At 51.1% G+C, this 16,627-nt stretch overlaps 2 protein-coding genes across 3 annotated transcripts; one reads left to right on the top strand and one right to left on the bottom strand.

Moving 5' to 3' along the window:
- The first annotated feature begins 6,639 nt into the window (after positions 1-6,639).
- APOBEC2 (apolipoprotein B mRNA editing enzyme catalytic subunit 2) lies at positions 6,640-12,126 on the top strand. Its single transcript, XM_063177807.1, has 3 exons — positions 6,640-7,004; positions 10,649-11,196; positions 11,592-12,126. The coding sequence occupies exons 1-2, from the start codon at positions 6,877-6,879 to the stop codon at positions 11,187-11,189; spliced, it is 669 nt and encodes a 222-aa protein (XP_063033877.1). The 5' UTR covers positions 6,640-6,876; the 3' UTR covers positions 11,190-11,196; positions 11,592-12,126.
- A 938-nt stretch (positions 12,127-13,064) lies between these two features.
- Positions 13,065-16,147, bottom strand: OARD1 (O-acyl-ADP-ribose deacylase 1). 2 transcript variants are annotated; one of them, XM_063177805.1, is made up of 6 exons: positions 16,061-16,147; positions 15,713-15,777; positions 14,884-15,028; positions 14,717-14,775; positions 13,936-14,048; positions 13,065-13,652 (listed from the first exon to the last, which is right to left on the bottom strand). In XM_063177805.1, exons 1-6 carry the CDS (start codon positions 16,134-16,136, stop codon positions 13,550-13,552), a joined length of 561 nt encoding a protein of 186 aa, XP_063033875.1. In that variant the 5' UTR covers positions 16,137-16,147; the 3' UTR covers positions 13,065-13,549. The 2 variants fall into 2 exon arrangements, with proteins under 2 accessions (XP_063033875.1, XP_063033876.1); XM_063177806.1 differs by having other exon boundaries at positions 16,074-16,092.
- Positions 16,148-16,627: the final 480 nt, after the last annotated feature.

Here is a 16,627-nt window from a genome sequence, read left to right as displayed (position 1 = left end):
GCTGTAATTAATTTGGGCTGTAATTGGGGGTGGGGGGGCTCAGCCGGGGCTGTAAAATTGTAATAAATTGTATTTGCTTCGAATAAAACGAGAATATTCTCTTTGGAGAATAAATAAATAAATAAATCCGAGTTCTTACTGCTGGACTGGTTTGGGGTGAGGGATCCGGGGATGGGATTTGGGGAGGCTCCAGAGGTGGACTCATTCCTGGGGCAGGTTTGGAACCCAAAAGGCGCCCAAGGTCCCTCCTTGGGGACATCCCTGTCACAGGCTCCTCTGTGCCACCAGCCCAGCAAAAATTTGGTGGTTCTGTCACTTTGATCCATTATTTTCCCCCCCGGCTCAGGATTTCCCTCCCCAGGGCTGTGTGTCCCAAGGAGGAGCTGCAGGAAAAGGCCGGGAGGGTTTTTGATGCAGCACTGGTGACATCAAAAACTGCTGGGAAAAAAACAAGGAATAAAAAAATAAATCCTGTAACACTTCAGGGATTTCTTTTCTGTGATACCACTGCTCATATTTACAGCTCCTGTGTCTCCCAGCAAGCCCCTCATGCCAAAGGACAAATGTAAATTATTTTTCCCACAAATGAAGGTGGGCCCTGGCTGAAGGTTGGATTTGGGGGAGTTCAGGCTGATTTCAGGGAACAGGGATGAGCAGGGCCATGCAGAGAAGGCAGGAGGGATTAAAGGAGCCTTTATCTCCTTTTGGAAAGGGGATAGAATTATTTAAATCTCATTTAAATTGATGGCTCTAGATCTGGCTCATACCTGCGACTCTTTAATAATATTTCCAATTAAATAGATGAATGCATATTTGATCAGCTTTCATAAATTGGGTCGATTTCCTCTTCCCACTTTTTCTGCAGGCAAAGGAAAATCTGAAATGAAGATTAATAGATTTTTTTGCCAGCTGCTGGGACTGACTGCCTTGTTCTTGTTTCCCTTCCAGTTTCTCCTCCTCCCAGCCCACCTGTAAATGCAGAAAGAGATTTTCTTTGCCTCCTGCCTCTTCTCACAGGCAGCAAAAATAGCAAATATTCCTCCCTGTGCTATCCAGGGCAACTTGAAATCAATTGGGAAAATTAAATTCAGTGAGACACCCTCCCGTATTAATATTTAAAGCATCATTTGGTGCATTTGCTGTTTAAACAGATACACTGAACCCCCTTGCATAAAAATAACTTTAATGACATTTCAAAGTCATCTGGAGGGTTTCTTGCCCAGACTGTGCAGCACAGCCCCAAAGCAGCCTTGGTTCCACAGAACCCTGGAATTCTGGAATGGTTTGGGATGGAAGGGAACTAAAGGAACATCCCATCTCACCCCTGGCAGGGGCAGGGACCCCTCCCACTGTCCCAGGTTGGTCCAAGCCCTTGTTTGTACAGCCCCAACCCCAGATTTGCCTTTGGAATGGGCAAATCCTTTCCTTTCCTTTCCTTTCCTTTCCTTTCCTTTCCTTTCCTTTCCTTTCCTTTCCTTTCCTTTCCTTTCCTTTCCTTTCCTTTCCTTTCCTTTCCTTTCCTTTCCTTTCCTTTCCTTTCCTTTCCTTTCCTTTCCTTTCCTTTCCTTTCCTTTCCTTTCCTTTCCTTTCCTTTCCTTTCCTTTCCTTTCCTTTCCTTTCCTTTCCTTCCCTTCCCTTCCCTTCCCTTCCCTTCCCTTCCCTTCCCTTCCCTTCCCTTCCCTTCCCTTCCCTTCCCTTCCTTCCCTTCCCTTCCCTTCCCTTCCCTTCCCTTCCCTTCCCTTCCCTTCCCTTCCCTTCCCTCTCCCCTTTTTCCTTCTCCCTTTTCCCTTCCCTCTTTTTCCTCTCCCCATTTTCCTATTCCCTCTTTTCCTTTCCCCCCTCCTTCCCCCCTTTTCCTTTCCCCTTTTTTTTCCCTTACCCTTTCCCCTTTTTCCTCTCCCCATTTTCCTCTCCCCTTTCCCCTCTCCCCTTTCCCCTCTCCATCATCTCTCCCACCCCTGCTCCAGCTCTCCCTGATTTCCCTGCCTGGCTCTGTCCAAGCCCCCGCCCAGGTGCCAGCCAGGGTTTGTCACCTCCGTGCAGGTGACACATCTCTGGTGCTGCAGGACACCAATCCCTGTGCCCGGAGCTCTCCTGGCAGCTGCAGCCCCGCTGGGAGCTGTCATTAATCCCACTTGGGCTGGCAATTAATTGGGGAGGCAGCAGCTCCTGCCAAGGCTCCTGCAGTGCCAGCCTGGGAATGGGAGCCAGGAGGGTGGGCATGAAGGTGAGGCAGGAGCCCAGGTGGGAGCATCCCTGGAGCGCCTTGCAGCAGGATTTGGGCACTGCCCAGGTGGCACAGGAGCATTTCCAGCCCTCCTTGAAGCCCTTTGGTGCTGAGGCAGTCTCAGAGTCTCTGCTGCTCACAGTGACCCTGAGATGTGTTAGAAATCTCTTTTCCCAGCCTGGCAGTCCAAGAAGGAGTCAGAACTCTTCAGTTCTCATTCTCAAGGTTGTTTATTGTTTTCTTGTCTATAAAATTCCTTCTCCCACCCGCCGAGGTCTGTCTGGCAGGTCGGGTTGGTGTTATCTTTTGATACTAAAAACTACCTGTACACTATTTACAATAACTTCCCAATACCCATCACGTGTGTTGGACTCTATACCTATGTTAGCTTCTACTCTAAACCAATCTAAAAGTGCCAACATCACCCAGAAGATGGAGGCCAAGAAGAAGAAGGAAAAAGGACAAGGCACACCCAAATTCCTCCCTCTTGGAGCCCCGAGCCCCCATTCTAAAAACCTCAAAAATCTATTTTTCACCTTGTGATAAATTCACTATCATTCCACTTAAACTTTCTTGGCTTTTAATTCTTCATATAAAGGTTGCTAATTGTTCTTTCCATGGGTCAAAATCAAGGACACAGGGACCCCCGAGCCCCCATTCTAAAAACCTCAAAAATTTATTTTTCACCCTATAACAAACTATTATTCTTCTTAAACTTTCTTCACTTGTAATTCTTCATATAAAGGTTGCTAATTGTTTTTACCAAGGGCTAAATCAAAGGCACAGGGGTCTTGGGAGCTGGGCCAAGGTCTCTGAGCCCCCTGGGCAGGGGCTGGAGCCCTCCAGAGGAATTTCCTGGGTTCTGAAAGGCAGGAGGAGAGGGCCAAAGGAAGGGAGGAAGGAAGGAAGGGAAGCTGTCAGTGTTTATTTATTTATTTGTCCCGTAGTTACAGCTGGAAAAAGCAGGAGGGGGCTGGTGCCAGACAGTGTCTCCAGGGAGACATTTGTTAGTGCCACCAGCTGTCCCTCGGCATGGAGAGCAGGGCTGAGCCGTGACTCACCCAGCCAGGCTCTCATTTCACTCTCCCATCCGTCCCAAAATGTTCCTGTGGCCCCACAATGCCATAAAAGCTGCCTGTTCCTGGCAGGGGCTGTGGCGGGCAGGTGTGGGTGATGGGGACAGCCAGGTTAACTCCAGGGATTGCTGCTGCAGGGACAGGGACAGCTGTCACTGTGGGGCACAAAATGACACGGACACGCAGCTCTCTCAAGGGTGAAAAGAGAATATTTCATTTCTGACTGCAACTTTACTAGATTTCCAACATTTATAGATTTAGTTTATAGATTTAGATTTCATTTCTGACTCCAACACTTCTAGATTTCCAAAAGTGACACTGGATTGGAGGGTGACAGTGCCACCTCTCCAATGACACCGGGCAAACCAACAGTCCATCAAATTTCTCCTCCTCCATAAAAGAATGCAAAACAACGAGTTATTTACAGAAAGTGTGTGAGGAAGTTTGTTACAGGAATGCAAACATCAGAAGGCTTAGAAAAACTTAATCAGGGTGAGAGCCTGCAGGGGACACAGGGCGGCAGAGACCCCTGTTTGGGGACAAAAGCCATCAGAGTGCTCAGAGGTGCCTCTAAAGCCACTGAAGAAGCTGCTCGGGACTTGGATGGATGCAGGATCCTCAAAATCCCAAACTCCAGCAGAGCCTGGAAGCTTCTCCCAGCACAGGCTGTCCCTGAGGCCTGTCCTGGTGTCCCCTGCGGGTGAACTGTGATCCCATGGGAGGGCTGAGGGAGCTGGGGAGGGTTTGGAGAAATCTGGGAAGGGTTTGGAGAAACTTGAGGGAGCTGGGAAAGTTTTGGAGAGTCCTGAGGGAACTGGGAAGGGTTTGGAGAGTCCTGAGGGAGCTGGGAAGGGTTTGGGGAGTCTTGAGGGAGCTGAGAAGGTTTGGAGAGTCCTGAGGGAGCTGGGAAGGGTTTGGAGAAATCTGGAAAGGGTTTAGAGAATCCTGAGGGAGCTGGGAAGGGTCTGAGGGAGCTGGGGAGGGAATGGAGAGTCTTGAGGGAGCTGAGAAGGTTTGGAGAGTCATGAGGGAGCTGGGAAGGGTTTGCAGAGTCCTGAGGGAGCTGGGAAGGGTTTGGAGAGTCCTGAGGGAGCTGGGAAGGGTTTGGAGAGTCCTGAGGGAGCTGGGCAGGGGCTCAGCCTGGAGCAAAGGAGGCTCAGGGGGAATTTCTGGCTCTGCACAACTCCTGCCAGGAGGGGACAGCCGGGGGGGATTTGGGATCTTATCCCAGGGAACAGGGACAGGAGGAGAGGGAACGGCCTCAGGCTGGGCTGGGGAGGCTCAGGTTGGACATGAGCAGTAATTTCCTCATGGAAAGGGCTGGAAGGGGCTGCCCAGGGGGGTTTGGAGCGCCCATCCCTGGAGGTGGCACTGAGTGCTCAGGGTGGGGATTGATGATCCCAGAAGGGTTTTATGAACAAATTCAGAGCCAAGTGGGTAAAATATGAAATCAGTGGGGACAGGGACAGGTGGAGAGGAGCCTCAAGACAAACTCTGCAATTTGGGGTTCCCTGAGCCCCTGGGGACACATTTGGGGTCACAGGCAGCCCCCAGAGCCCTCGCCCACCCCCAGCTCGGACGCAGCAGCTCCGTGGTGCCCTTTTATATTTTTGGCTGCAGTGGGGGTTGGATCACGGCTGCTCCAAGCACTGCCCTAGAAGGAGCTGGGGAGCAGCTGGGAAGGGCTGGAGACAGGGGGAGCCTCGGTGCCACATTCCCCAGATTAGATTAGAGCTCAGCCCTCGCAGGGGCCAGGCCAAAGCTGCAGCAAAACTGGGACCCCAGCCATGAAGAGCTTCCAAAAATAAAGCAGAGTGGGTCAGAGGGACTGCAGAGGGGCTGAGATGCTGCTTGAAAATACCAGGATTAGGAGGAAATGAGCTGTCAGTCATTGGGAGAGGATTCCCACCCTAAAAGCAGCCCCTGAAATGTCAGAGGTGACAGCAATTGGACAGGGGAGGTGGAATCTGAGCGTTGTCACCACACAGGAGGCAAAACACCACCCCAGCCCTGCAGGAAAGTATTCTAGGCTTAAAAAGAAATAAAATCCTGCACCGTGGAAGATATATGTTCCATGGATAGGATGTCTTGAAATTTGTCAAATCCTTGCTTGGGCTGTCACCACTGCCAGCTCTGTCACCTAAACAACACCACCCAAACAACAACTCTTCAAAGTCCCCAAAAACTGCATCCATGGGGGCACTGGGGAAAGCTACCAAGGATATCCAGCCCAGCAAAGGCAGGGTGATGGCAAGGGGGCTGGGAAAAGCAGCCAGAATTAATTATCTGTGATAATTTGCTATTAATTTTCTCTGATAATAAATGGCCTGCCTGGTGGTGCGGATTTATTTCACTTTGTGATGGTGCAGCCTCCTGCCAAGGCTCTAAAGAGCTGAATTTAACAGGATCACAAAGGCTGACTTGGCTCCAAAGCAGATATTCCCAGTGATTTGATTTTTATGGAATTCCTCCTCTCCTCCTCAAATTAAGAGCAGGTTTTTCCACGAATACTGACTGAATACTCCATCAAATACAGCTGAATATTCCACATTTACTCAAAGTTTAGTGCTGGGGGTCCTGAGCAGAGCCCACAGGTTTGATTTCCAGTGTGCTTTGATTCCAAAATCCTGCCCAGCCACACTTTTCACCCCTCCTTTGCCCCACGGCATGGCCAGGATTGGTCCCTGGGAAAACCTCACTCAGGTTTTTAATTAAACTCAGCTCAGGCAGGATTGGTACAAACTGTAAATTATTGAAATTGAGAGTGAGATGCTGGGAGAGTTTCATATAATCCTGAAGGGAACAAAAAAGAGAAGGAAAAGCCCCTCCAGCCCAGATACACCCAGTGCACTGGGAACTTCTGGAACACTCAGGAGGAAAATGCAGAACAATGGGAGAAGCAGCACTGCTGCCCACTGGGAATTCCAGCTGGAATTCCAAATATCGGGGAGAAGGTTCTGGCTTGGATTTACAGCTCCCACCAGGAGATTTCCCCCTGCATGAGCAGGGTGGGAGGAACCACAGGGTGCTCCAGGTGATCCAGGAAGCCAAACCCACCAAAACCAGAGATTGTCCAGCAAAATGACCACGACCCTTTCCCCTCTTGCCTGAGCCAGGCCAGGCTGAGCTGGTCCCTCAAGGTCAGCCGTGGAATCCTCTGGCAGAGGAGGGAGAGGGCTGTGAGAGCAGGGGGTGCCCCGTGCCAGCCACCCGGCACCCCTCGGGATAAACACACCCCAGAGCTTCCAGGATTTTCCATCAGGGAAATTTGGGCTCCTCCCGCCCACTGAGGAGTTGTCACTTGGTTTGAAATTAAAAAGGGGAGCAAAAGGGGCTGCTGAAAGGAGCTGGAGAGAGCAGGGGAAGGAGGTGACACCTGAGAGCCCTGGGTCACCCAAGCCTGTCCAGCCCCTGCCACCGGCGCCGCTTTGTTCCATATTTAGTTCCTGACAACTGTGCCTGGGGCAGGAACTCCCAGCTCTGTTTTCCCTCCTCCCTCGGCTCCCAGAGCTCTCAGAAATTGCTCTTTCTCTCTCCCAGTGGCCACAGCTCGGTCCCAGTGTCCTGGGGAAGATGGCAGAGAAGCAGGAGGAGCCCAGCAATGCCCAGAACGGGGAGCCCGACAACACCGAGGAGGGCGAGGGGAAGAAGAAGAAGAAGGTGAAGAGGGAGGACCTGCCACCCTTTGAGATTGTCACAGGGTAAGAGACTGGGATTTAAATATGGAATTGGGGGAGTTCAGTGAGCTCTGTCTCGGCTTTTAGGTCGGCCAACACAAGCAGCATCTTCTGCAGCGCGTTTTGGAGGAATCTGAAATGGTTTGGATTTGTTGTGGGATTTTGCTCTAAGTTTTGCTGACTTTTAGAGGAAGGGCTCCCAACCAGGCAGGCAGAAAAGTGCACTTGTTTTATAGAACAGCTCTGTTTCTGCAGTGCTGGTTCCCCCCCAGCCCCACTGACAGGATGAGGATGGAGGTGCTGGCTTTGATGAGAGCTCAGTATTGATTTCTTGCTGTGATCAATGGCTCTTGTCTGAGAGTTTCTCCACCTGTGGATCAGAAAAAACACCCCTGCTATGGCTGATTGGCTTGATGGGCCTGAGGGACAGATTTTTCAAGAGACCTAAAGGTTCACATTTTCAAGAGCTCCACAGCCACAGCTGGAACCTGACTTTCATAAAGAAACCAAAAAGCCCAACCAGCAGAAAAGCTCCAAAACAAGAGGCAGTTTTGAAGGCAGCAGGGCAGCAGGGAGCCTGGCCTTTGGAAAAGCAGGATATCCCAGGGCTCTGGTGGAAGCTGAACTCAGCCATAATTGACAGTTGCAAGTAGGAAAAGCCCTGGGTGTCTGTCCCTGGAGGAGCAGCAGGATGAATCCTTCTCCCCTCATATTTCCCTCATCACCAAAGAAGTGTCCCAGCAAATAAACCAAATCCAGGATTTCTTCCAGCTCCTTAAAACTAAAAATTAAACTTAAAGCTTAAAACTCAGGCCTCCAAAATATCCCCTGGAATCCTTCTGGGCTGTGCCACGGGCCCTGCAGGTGAAATTTGGCTGCTTGTTCCAACCAGGATGAGTGAGGCAGGACAGCAGCCCTGCCACAAAATTGGGTTCCATTCCTGCTCAGGAGAGGAAAAATCTCCATTCTCTTCTCAAAATGTGAAAAAAAATCCCTTCTTGGGGCAGTCTCTGTCACACATAATCACAGAAATAAATGATTAGCAGTGGCTTTTAAGGAAAGAACATCCCTCTGCTAGGAATGGAGCGAAATTGTGAATATAAACCACTGGGCCAACTTCTGAACACCTAAGACATGTCCTAAAATGAATTTGAATGAGGAAATGGGGTTTTCTAGCCTTGGAGCGCTCAGCCTGCAGTTAGAAATGCTGAGGGACTGAGCAGGATGTCCAAACTTCCCTGCTAAACCCAAGACTCTGGGCTAACCATGGCTGGAAAAGTCCCTCAGCACCATCCTGCAGTTAAATCTTTTATTGGAATGCCATGGATGTTCCAGGATTTGACAGGATTTTCCACCCTGCAAAGGGGACAGTGAGGAAATGAAACAAAAATCCTAAAGGAGCCCCAAAGATGTCGAGAAACCCCAGGGAATTTTTTAGTTTCATTTTAAGGAGGACACCAGGAGATCAGGCCAGGCTTTGCCCTGGGATCACCACCAGGGTTTTTGCAGTGATTTACAAATTCCCAGCCAATCAAGGCAGCCATGGGAGTGATGAGGAAACACAAGGGCAGCCAGGGAAGAAGCACTTAAACCCAATTAAATTGCATTTCAGCTTTAGCCCTTGGATTAGGGGCATCTCAGGACTCCCAGCCAAGTTCTCTCTGCTGCCCACAGCTCCAGGAGGAGTCTGGTTCCAGGAATCCCTGGGAAGCCAATTACTCTCTTTAAGAATATTATCCCTTTTATTTTTTGGCTGAACACAGCCTGTAATCCCAATCTGGGAGCATTTCCTGCCACATTTATTTCCACTTTCCCCAGGTGCAAATGAGGCTTCTTGTAGGAATAATTCCTTGTTACTCTTTTAGATAATCCCCGTTTTTATTTCTTTATTAGATGTTTTCTTCTCTCCTGTGTCACAGTGCCAGGGTCACACTGGGTAGCTGCTCTTTCCTCCAGCCCACCTGATTTCAGCAACTTCAACCCCAGATTGAAGATTCTGGCCTCAAAATTCAATTTTTTTTTTTGGTCTCAATATGATCTATCACTTTGCCACCCAGGGAAAACTGATAAATTAGGTTGGAGCATTTAGAAATCCCTAAAAAATATCATTTAATGATGCTTTTCAGTGGTGGTTTCCATTTTGACCTTTCCTCTCCTCAGGTGAGCTGTGCCACCCCAGCCTGGTGTCAGAGCAGGGGTTTATATTGAGAATATCGGGGAATTCAGAGTTTGTGAACAGTTTCTAAATTATTTCCATAAACATTTTCACTCTCCAGCAGGCTGGAGCCAGGTGGGGATCAGCCTCTTCTCCCAGACAACAGGATGAGGGGAAATGGCCTCAGATTGTGCCAGGGGAGGACATCAGGGGGAATTTCTTCATGGCAAGAGTTGCCAGGCACTGGAATAGACTCTGAGTGTTGCTTCTATTCCTTCTTGGAACGTTATTAATTGAACTAATGCAGATTCCAAAGTGCTGGGAGCAGAATGGAAGTGAACATCCCAGCTAAGCCCAGGCACACGCCGAGATAAGCGAGAAAATCCATCAGGAAGGGCTGGCTAAATGCAGCTCCCAGTCAATCCAGCCTGAGTCAATCCATCTGGAGCAGGTTGCTGCTGCTTCAGCTGTTCCATGAAAAGCAGAGCCAACCTCGTCACTGCTGTGACCCCTTTGCTGTCAGGGAGTTAAGTCAGGGATGAAATTCCCTGTGCCTCTGATGTATTTAAAAACCTGATGTTATTGGGAAATCACTCGTTGCAGGCATCGCTCTGGAATGGGTGTCTCATGTCTGCCCTTCAAAAAATCATCAAATAAAGAATCCTCAGCCAAAGAAGCACTCATTGTCCAGGATGCCAAGCAGGAAATGTGCTATTCTTGGGAGCACATGGATTATTTTTCCTACTTTTCCATCCCTTTCCCTTCCCACCTCCAGAGCCATCCCATGAGATGTTCCACCACCAGGTGATCTCAGAGTCACAGAAGGGGAGATGTGGACAATAACTTAAAAGAGTAGGTGAAGTTTATCAGTAGGAACTCCAGCAGGAAATCCACATTTCAACAGCAAAGTTGGATTTGATCCTGGATATTTTCTAACCTAAACCTTGGAACACAGAGAAATCAGAGGCAATGCAGTGATTTGGGTCATGGGTAGAGGTGACCCAAAAGTGTGACCCTCGCCTAAATCTGCCTCTGAGCCTCCTCTCAGCCTAAACCTTGGAACACAGAAATCAGGGGTGATGTAGATATTTGCCCATGGGTTTTGGGTCATGGGTAGAGGAGACCCAAAAGCGTTACCCTCACCTAAATCTGAGCCTCCTCTCTGCTCTCTCCTCTCCTCTCCTCACCCAGGGAACACCTTCCAGCCTAAACCTTGGAACACAGAAATCAGGGGTGATGCAGTGATTTGCTCATGGGATTTGGGTGATGGGTAGAGGTGACCCAAAAGTGTGACCCTCACCTAAATCTGCCTCTGAGCCTCCTCTCTGCTCTCCTCACCTAAATCTGCTTCTGAGCTTGCTCTCTGCTCTCCTCTCCCAGGGAACACCTCCCAGCCTAAACCTTGGATCACAGAGAAATCAGAGGTGATGCAGTGATTTGCCCACGGGTAGAGGTGACCCAGAAGTGTGACCCTCATCTAAATCTGAGCCTCCTCTCTGCTTTCTTCTCCCAGGGAACGTCTCCCAGCCATCTTCTTCAAATTCCAGTTCAGGAACGTGGAGTACAGCTCGGGCAGGAACAAAACCTTCCTGTGCTACGTGGTGGAGACGCAGGGCAAGGAGCCGGTGACCAGCCGGGGCTACCTGGAGGACGAGCACGCGGCCGCCCACGCCGAGATGGCTTTCTTCAACACCATCCTGCCCACGTGCCAGCCCGGTGCCCGCCACGACGTCACCTGGTACGTGTCCTCCAGCCCCTGCGTCACCTGCGCCCAGAGGATCTGCGAGGCCCTGCGCAAGAACAAGGGGCTGCGCCTCACCATCATGGTGGGCAGGCTCTTCATGTGGGAGGAGCCCGAGATGCAGGCGGCCCTCAGGAGCATGAAGGAGGCCGGCTGCAAGCTGAGGATCATGAAGCCTCAAGACTTTGAGTATGTCTGGAAGAACTTTGTGGAGCAGGAGGAAGGGGAGGAGGCCAAGGCCTTTGTGCCCTGGGAGGATATTCAGGAGAATTTTCAGTACTACGAGGAGAAGCTGGCGGAGATTTTGCACTGAGGCTCAGGTGAGTGAGGGGGTCACTCATTAACTCTGCTCTCTTTAATTTGGGTGCCAGTTTCTCTTATTGTCAGCTGACTATTGCTAACAATGCCAGGCAGTGGGATTCCCCTTCCAGGGGTTCCCCCACAGCACATTCCCAAGGGATTTAGTGCTTCTCTGTCTTCTCCTTCGGGAATAAAGAATAAAAAGGTTCCAGGGCCACCCGAACACCCCCCTGTTCCCCACAGGGATGATGTTCAGGACAAAAGGGAGAGGATGGAGACTGAAAGGGATTTTACTCACACCCCAAAGTCTAAAAAACACCAATAAAGGAAATCCCAGTGGTTGCAGAATTCCCTTCTCCATGGGGTACTGAAGAGTCACCTCTGAGTCTCTGGGATGTCTCTTTTCCCTCCCCAGGGTCAGAAAGGATCCATGAAGAGATGTGACAGACCTGGACACCTGGGACAGTCCTGCTTCCCAAAGCTTTGATTCCAGCAGGATGGAGAACCAGCCTGTGGGAGACAAGGCCCTGTGGGACTCCAAACACACACACACAACACAGACCTCTGGTGTTTGGGATTTTTTGGGTGTTTTTTGTTCCTCCCCCTCCCTGCCCCAACCAAACCCGTTCTGTGGTGAAAGGGATGGCAGTGATCCACAGGCAGGCTGTGGGATCACATTCTGGGAATATTTCATGGGAAGAGACCTTAGAACAAAGCTGCTGGTTAGATAAATACATTAGAAAGAGGAAAAGAAATTGATTTAAAGGTGAAAAAGAAGTTTTCTCCCTCTGTTCTCCTCTATAGTCAGAGCTGTGATTTAATTCAGGGCCAACAGCTCTCTTCCAAATCATGATGGTGCCCAAGCACTCGATATCAAACAATGTCATTTGGGATATAAACCTGGGAAAAGCAGAGTGAAATAAAAAGGGAAGCCACTGCAAAAGCCAAAACACTGTTTATTCCTTCTTCTCTACTTGCAAGAAGTCCTAAATTGAACCTGACAAGTCTGAGTTCAAGGACATCCCAGGACAGCCACACAGGGAATATTTTGTAGCTGGGAAGGGAGAACTAAATGCCAAAAAAATTTCCAGAGTACACACAAGTGCTGGAGAGCAGGATCATTTTCCATGTACAACAAAGCTCATGGGGATGCCATGAGTAAGGAACCAGAACAAAAACCCAGACACAAATAAGGGGAAAGACTGAATCCATGAGCAGCCTCCATGCCTGTTCTGGATCAGCTCATTGCTCCAAATTCCTCTCTGTTGTTTTTCCCAGCTACAGCAATTCCCCACCAAACTGGTTTACAAAATATGGGCAAGGAACAAGGAGAGTAAGGATAAAGACAAACAGAACTGAGTAACCCAGTCCCTTCCCAAGGAATCCAATCAAGAACCCTGTCATGCTGCAAAATTCCCAACTCTCATGTCCCATTTTTTCTATTTCTTTAACACACCTGGCACTTTTCTGGGCATGCAGAGCAACACAAGTCCAAAAGATTTGTTATTTGTGGGAGGATTTAAAAACCAAACACAAAGGGAAGGTCTGTGGCAGTTCCTCACTTCTGGAACAAACTAACTCTGCCAAATCAGGAGTTTTCCATGGATCTCAGAAGCAGGGGTGGTATTGATTTGTTTTTGTTTTGAGTGACAAACACCAACCTCTGTGTAACACCTGGACTACTAATGCACCAAACAAAGAAATGTCAAAACCCCACCTTAAACCCCATCCTGTGAGTTTTTAGAGCACATCAGCCTGTTTGGATCCTCACCAAACAGAGCTCTGCAGACTATAAATTATAGAGCTGTATAAAACACACCCACCAGGTGTATTTACCCCCCTCCAGCATTCCCTGCACCCCCAGCCTGTCCCCAAAGAGCCACAGGTATCAATCCAACAGCAGGGCAGTGTTTATTTCACATCACACCATGATCCTGAGTGAGCACCACCTCAGCAAACCCAATTTGTGGCAGGAAGGGAGAAATGAAACCGTTCCACGTGTGAGGACAGGTGGGTGACCCCCGTGCCAGGCAGGGCACGGCAAACAGAACGAAGCAGAGGTGCCAGCCCCAACAGAAACCCCGAGTGCCCAAGGGCAGCGGCTCCGTTTCAGTGCGTGGAGCCCCAGTGACACCTGGTGGCTGCAGGGACACACCGGGAGCTCCCCCGGGCTTTGCACAGCGCCGCCGCCTCCTGCTAATTAACAGCCCAAATGAACTTCTCTGGAGCTTGCTGCTGCTGGAAGGCCCTGTCACCGTCACACGAGTCAGTGACACCCAAATGCAGAACGTGCTCCACACACAGGTCCCCCCTTGTCCGTTCAGAGGTTCTGCTCCCAAAACTGGGGGAAATGGGGATCTTGGGCTGCTCTGCTCACAGGGTGTACACTGTGATCTTGATGTCAGTGTTCTCAAACACCTCCTCAAGGATGGCTGACACCTTTTCCCACTGCAGGCCGTCGAGTCCACATCCAATCCTGGAAAACAAAGCACCAAAAAAGCCTCATTGGGCCTTGTGCTGTGCCCAACCAGCAGCTGCAGTTTGGGGTGGCCCTGCCACAGCTCCCCATAAACCCACAGAATGTGGGGAGAACAAGGAAACAAATGCACAGGGAAATGGAAATTAGATTTGCCCAGTTGAACAGAGGAGCTGGATAGAGGTGGATGCTTGAATTCTTATTTCAGAGTAGGGGATCATCCCTCAGACATCCTTCTAGAAATGAAACTCCCAACATTGGTATCAGCTGCTGAGCCCCTCACCTGGGCATGGAGATGTCGGTGACTCCGTTGTTCAGGCAGTGAGCTCTCATGGCTTCCAAACTCTTCTGCATGCTCTCATAGGTGGGCTTGTGAGAAACCTTCTGCTTTGTAATCTACAGAAAAATAGAAAAGCTCAGCTGTGCCTTGGGCATCATCCCTGCAAATCTCTGTCTGTTACAAATACAAAACACACATTCCCTGATATCCCAAAACTCCACGCCCAAACTTGCCTCTGTGGAAAGACCTGAGCAAAGAACATTTCACAGCTTAAAACACTCTAATTTAGCAGCCAGCTCTGTCCATGTAACAGGTGAAATGCAGATGCACACAACAGCTTGGCTGCTCCTCACAGACAATGCTTAAGGACACACCTCTTATTGAGAGGAACATTCCAGTGCTCGATGGGAGCCAACAAGACAGAGAATATTTATTTACAAGGGCCTAGAGTGACAGGACAACAGGAATGGCTACACATTGCCAGAGGGCTGGGTTAGATGGGATATTGGGAAAGAATTGTTCCCTGTGAGGGTGGTGAAGCCCTGGCACAGGCTGCCCAGAGCAGTTGTGGCTGTCTCATCCCTGGAGGTGTCCATGGCCAGGCTGGACGGGATAGGGGAAGGTGGGATAGGGCAAGGTGTCCCTGCCCAGGATGAGCTTTAAGGTCCCTTCCCACCCCACCATTCTGTGATTCCCTGATTCCATGAACACAACCAAACCCCCCTAGCTATTAATGTGACAGTTTAGCTCCAGGGAGGTGCCCCAGTGCCACCCCAGCCCTTACCAGGTAGTAAATGTAGCGATCATCCCTCTGCAGAACCGCCACCTCCCCCGTCTTCTTCTCTAAAGCACAAAAACCAAGGTGTTTTTACAACAGCCACACTCCATTGCCCCACACAGCTCCAACATCCGCCCTGTTGGAAATCAGGAGCTCCTTCAGGCACCACTCACTTTGATCCAGGAGCTCCTGGACGCCTCCAAACTTCTTCTTGAAGAGCACGGCGATGCCGGCGCCCATGCGGCAATCCTCGCTGATGCAGTGAGCCAGGGCGTCCGTGCTCGGGCACGAGAACAGGTCCCCCTTGACACACCTGATCTGCAGGGCAGGGCAACAACACCTCCTCAGAGGGCACACAGGGCTCTGGTGGCCAGGGAATGGGCAGCAAGAGGGGCAGGGTTTGAGTTTGCTGTGTAGGGTGTAAGCGTTTGAGCTGGCACGGGCTACAAACCCGAGGGAGGGAACTACAAACCCCATGTGTGGAATTACAAACTCCACAGACAGAACTACAAACCAAATTCACAGCATTACAACCTCAATCCAGAGACTAACAAACCCAATAGAGAGAATTACAAACCAAACACAGAGAATTACAATGCCACTACAGAGAATTGCAAAACCACTACAGAGAATTACACACCCCGTACACAGAATTACAAACCCACTACACCTCCTCAACAAGATCATTTATGAGCATCATGTGCCAGCTCAGCAGGTAATCTTACAAAATCAAAGCTTAAAAGGGTAATTATGTGACAGGGAGCACAGCTGGATTAGTGAAACCCCTCCAGCAGCACCGAGGTGCTCAGGCAGGCAGGTGAGCTCTGTGCTGCTGCACAGCACCTGCCCCACTGACATTACACACAAAAAGCACACGGATTTCAGCACTGGCAGCTCTCAGAAGCTGCAGGATGCAGCCAGTGCCGTGCTGTCAGGGCTGTAATGAGAGGAAAGCCTCTTTGCACAGACAATAATATCCCATGTAACCCATTTCCTACGCACTCTCTCCTGATCCTTAGACAAGTGGGTGGCCATGGTAACGTGGGGTATGGAGAAGGCTCCTGCGGCTGGAAAGACGAGAGAAAAACAATTATTAGGAACCTCAAGCTAGGCAGTAAGAGTGTGTTAGAGGGGGCGAGACTAAGCCTGATCTGTGACAGTGGGACGTCTATGACAGATGCCGGTGCCTCTGGCCCGGTCCCCCTGCGCCTACAGCTCCGGCCCGGGAGGAGGCCCCAGCCCTGGGTCACCGCACAATGAGCACCCCCAGGCTGCCGCCCTCCTTCTCATCACCCTCATCACCATCATCACCCTCCTCCTCCTTCCCCTCCCACCCCTCAGCCGCCGCACCCGCGGGGCGCACAGCGATCAACCGGGCCGGGCCCACGGCCTGCGCCACGCCGAGCCTGCCCAGCGCCGCCCACATCGCTCCGGCCGAGCCGCAAGGGCGGCCCCGCCTCACGGCCACAGCGCCCCGCCTCAGCCGGCACGGCGGCTCCGCCTCAGGGGGACATTGGCGGTACCGCCTCAGCCTCAGCGGCTCCGCCTCACGGCGAAATGGCGGATCCGCCTCGCCGGAGAGTTGGCGGATCCTTCTCAGCCCACGCGGCGGTATCGCCTCACACAACACGGGGGTATTGCCGCACACAACAGGGCGGTGTGGCCGCACACAACACGGCGGTATCGCCGCACACAACATGGCAGCCCCGCCCCACACAACATGGCGGCGGCGCGCGCGGGCGGACCCGCTCCATGGTCCCAGCCCAGAACATTCCGGGCAGGGGGCGGAGCTTAGAGCTGGGCGTGGCCCGCCCCGCGCGCGCGCGCCACGGCCCCCGCGCAGGCGCAGCGGCGGCGGGCAGGGCGAGGCGCGCGGTTGGGCGGCCGCGGCCGGGCGGGGCCCCGCCCCTCGCGCGG

The sequence above is a fragment of the Melospiza melodia genome, chromosome 28 (assembly GCF_035770615.1).
Source record: "Melospiza melodia melodia isolate bMelMel2 chromosome 28, bMelMel2.pri, whole genome shotgun sequence".
Classification (NCBI taxonomy): Eukaryota; Metazoa; Chordata; class Aves; order Passeriformes; family Passerellidae; genus Melospiza; species Melospiza melodia.
Note: the sequence above shows the minus strand (reverse complement) of the source record. Positions and strands in the feature narration are given on the sequence as shown.